Source organism: Quercus lobata, chromosome 7 (genome assembly GCF_001633185.2).
Source record: "Quercus lobata isolate SW786 chromosome 7, ValleyOak3.0 Primary Assembly, whole genome shotgun sequence".
Lineage (NCBI taxonomy): Eukaryota > Viridiplantae > Streptophyta > Magnoliopsida > Fagales > Fagaceae > Quercus > Quercus lobata.
Window position 1 is genome coordinate 7,764,893 of NC_044910.1, and position 2,850 is coordinate 7,767,742.

The following is a 2,850-nucleotide window of genomic DNA, read 5'->3' on the forward strand; positions in this document are numbered from 1 at the left end:
TAGGAAAAGTAGGATAGAGGATTTGAACTCTTATTTAGCAATTTAGCTTGTAGTTGTTGACACGTTGGATTGTTGACTTGGTGCTGACTTTGTTTTTTTAAATTAAGTGACTCTCTCTAATTGCACCAGCTGTTCAGAACTTGATATGGCTCTGTCACTCTCTAAAAAAAAGTGAAAACAAAACAAAGCAAAGGTGAAGGTGAAGGTTTTTGTCAACAAGGTCACTCTCATCTCAGCAAAGAATGGCACTTGACAAGTTGGAACTACTGGTACTAAGTATAGAAAGGCAAACACATAGCAAAGAGGAACACGCAATGTAAAGAGACACAACTCAAAGAGGCCAGAATGGATGGAAACAACGATCGTTCCGAAGGGTTAGTTCAAATCTCTTTGCGTTAGTTTTTGTTTTACATTTTTCTAAATATATGACCATGAATCCTACGATACTTCAAGTCCATCATATTTTTAATTATTTCTTTTCATGACCAAGTTTAAACAAACAAGAACGTGTGTCAACAACTTACCTGCATGATCATTTTCTATTTAGTAAGAACTGTTCATCATGGTTTATACATTATTTGTCATATATCAAGACAAACCTGGCATTTTTATTGGAAGTTTATTAACAAACTATATCTTTGGCACATTCAACTGAATATAAGACACTGCTACTTCCTTTTTGTAATTTTATTTTAGTTTGTGTCATATAGCAACACAAATTCTGACTTATATACCCTCACATGCATATTTGATAAAACATAATCCACAAAACTTGCAAATTCAACTAGAAGTCGTGACTTCAAAACTTAAGACTAAGACTCTATTATTCATGAATTCTTCGTAGATTCAAACTTGCAAGTTCAACTAACTGTCATGGCCCTAAAACTTAAGACTAAAACTGTATTATTCATGAATTCTTCATAAATTCCGTATTGAGCATATGCTGGAATTGGTGAACAGCATAGGGCTTTGTTCAGGACAGCGTTTCTAAAGCTTGCCTTTTTACAATAACCTAAGCCGCTCTACATCCAATTTAATAGCAAGCAAAATGTTATCTTCCATTTTTACATTGTCTCCACGGATTCTCATACATTCCCTTGAATCCAAATGTTCAGTTCTCTCTCTCTCACAGGGAAAAATAATTTTTTCTCCATAGTTTAGACGTCAGGAATTAATTGATCACTAGAGTCATTGTGTTAAAAGATGCCAAATTTTGTGGGGGAAACAATTTATCTTTGATTGTAGCTTCCATAGAAGAAAAAAACTTACACACACACACACAATCTTCTCAAAAGATATAGGAGAGAGAAAGAAGAGGAAATTAAGAAAATAGGAACAAGCAAAATAAAATCTGGGAACCTACTTTATTTTGTTCTGGAGGAATATTAGATTTAAGCAGGAACATGATAAAGTTTTAAAAAATAATCTCATCATTATTAGTAAACGCATGATTTGATATAAAGTCTTCGACACAAACTTGAAAGTCTCACCATTAATTGTTACTTGCACTTCAAAATTAAAAATGAGCATAATGATTAATATCCATACGAGCCAAACCTATTGTCAGGAAATGGAATATCGTGGATATTCACGTAATTCTCTTCTGCTCATTCTTCGAGTATACCTCCACTAATATTGTATCTGAGGTGATTCCATGTTCTTCTTTTATTTGTGGCAGTCAGCAAGAACTCGGTTCCTCCACCACAATCCATGTTGTTTTCGGCTTTCTCATTACGTTGCTGCTTACCCTCCTCCAAGTTAATTATCAAAAATCTGGCAACCCGTTTGAAACACATGGTGCAGTCATGTTGCTTTTTATCATAGTTGTATTTGTTTACGCCCTAGCATTGGCAGGGATAAGCCAACCGACTTCCAACTCAAGCTACCTCCCTATACTCAGGCGTGTGTGTTTTATTTCTGGAGCATTTGCATGTGATTTGTTGCTGATGATCCTTGTACCTCCCTTTGGATGGTTTATCCTCGTGTTATGTATATACATGTTTTTACAATTACTTTTCAAGTCACGCCAACTGATTCTCTGGTACTTTGAACAAACTTTCCAATCAATCAAACGGTTTACTTCTCAAGCATTCAACATATTGGGTGGTTGGTTCCAAAATTGTATCCAATCACTGCATAGAGCAACTTCCAGAGCATTCCATAGATCTTCCATGCTACTGCCAACTCATACGGAGCAGCAAGTGGTGGAAATAGCAGTAATTAATGCCTAATTAATCCTTCGATTTACTTGAACATTTGAGATTATCATGATGATACAGTAGGTGATCTCATATTCCAATCATATTTTCAATCTGCACTTTTATCTAAAGTTAAGAACTCTAATTATTTATATGTTGGTATCAATTTGAGCTTCAGGACAAACAGTTGTTTATGTATGTTTTGAATATCACATATGTGAATACATTGCAAGGCTAGTGGAAAAGTGCTACAATTATTACCAGGACCATTAACTTTGTTTCATCGGTTAGGCGTGGCTACAGGCCGATGAAAGAAAAATAAAAGAAGATTTCCGACCTACCAAGCACATATACAGGGCTGTTTAGGAGTGTTGTTCAAGTATTATTGTTCAAAATGATATGAAAATTATATTTTAAAAAAGTGTTATGAAAATATGTATTTAAAGTACTCATAATTCAAAAAATATATTTAGTACTATGTTTTTAACAATATATTTTCATATATGATAAAAGGATTCGACTTCTGTCTAGTGACCAGTGTCACTAGACATATTAGATTGCAGACACATGTTTAAGACCGGACACATGTCTATATCTTGACAGACTAGTGACCATTGGACAGAAGTTAAGGGGTTGTTTGGATTGGCAAATT

The 2,850-nt window shown here is 34.5% G+C and overlaps 1 protein-coding gene across 1 annotated transcript; it reads left to right on the forward strand.

Annotated features, from left to right (window-relative positions):
* The first annotated feature begins 243 nt into the window (after nt 1-243).
* LOC115952581 lies at nt 244-2,254 on the forward strand. The gene is made up of 2 exons (XM_031069755.1): nt 244-374; nt 1,679-2,254. Exons 1-2 carry the CDS (start codon nt 346-348, stop codon nt 2,229-2,231), a joined length of 582 nt encoding a protein of 193 aa, XP_030925615.1. The 5' UTR covers nt 244-345; the 3' UTR covers nt 2,232-2,254.
* The last annotated feature ends 596 nt before the right edge of the window (nt 2,255-2,850 follow it).

Bases quoted from the DNA above. Each gene is read 5' to 3' on its own strand.
- LOC115952581 (XM_031069755.1), top strand. From the start codon at position 346: ATGGATGGAAACAACGATCGTTCCGAAGG. The intron at 375-1,678 runs GTTAGTTCAAAT...TATTTGTGGCAG, and splicing joins AACAACGATCGTTCCGAAGG to TCAGCAAGAACTCGGTTCCT.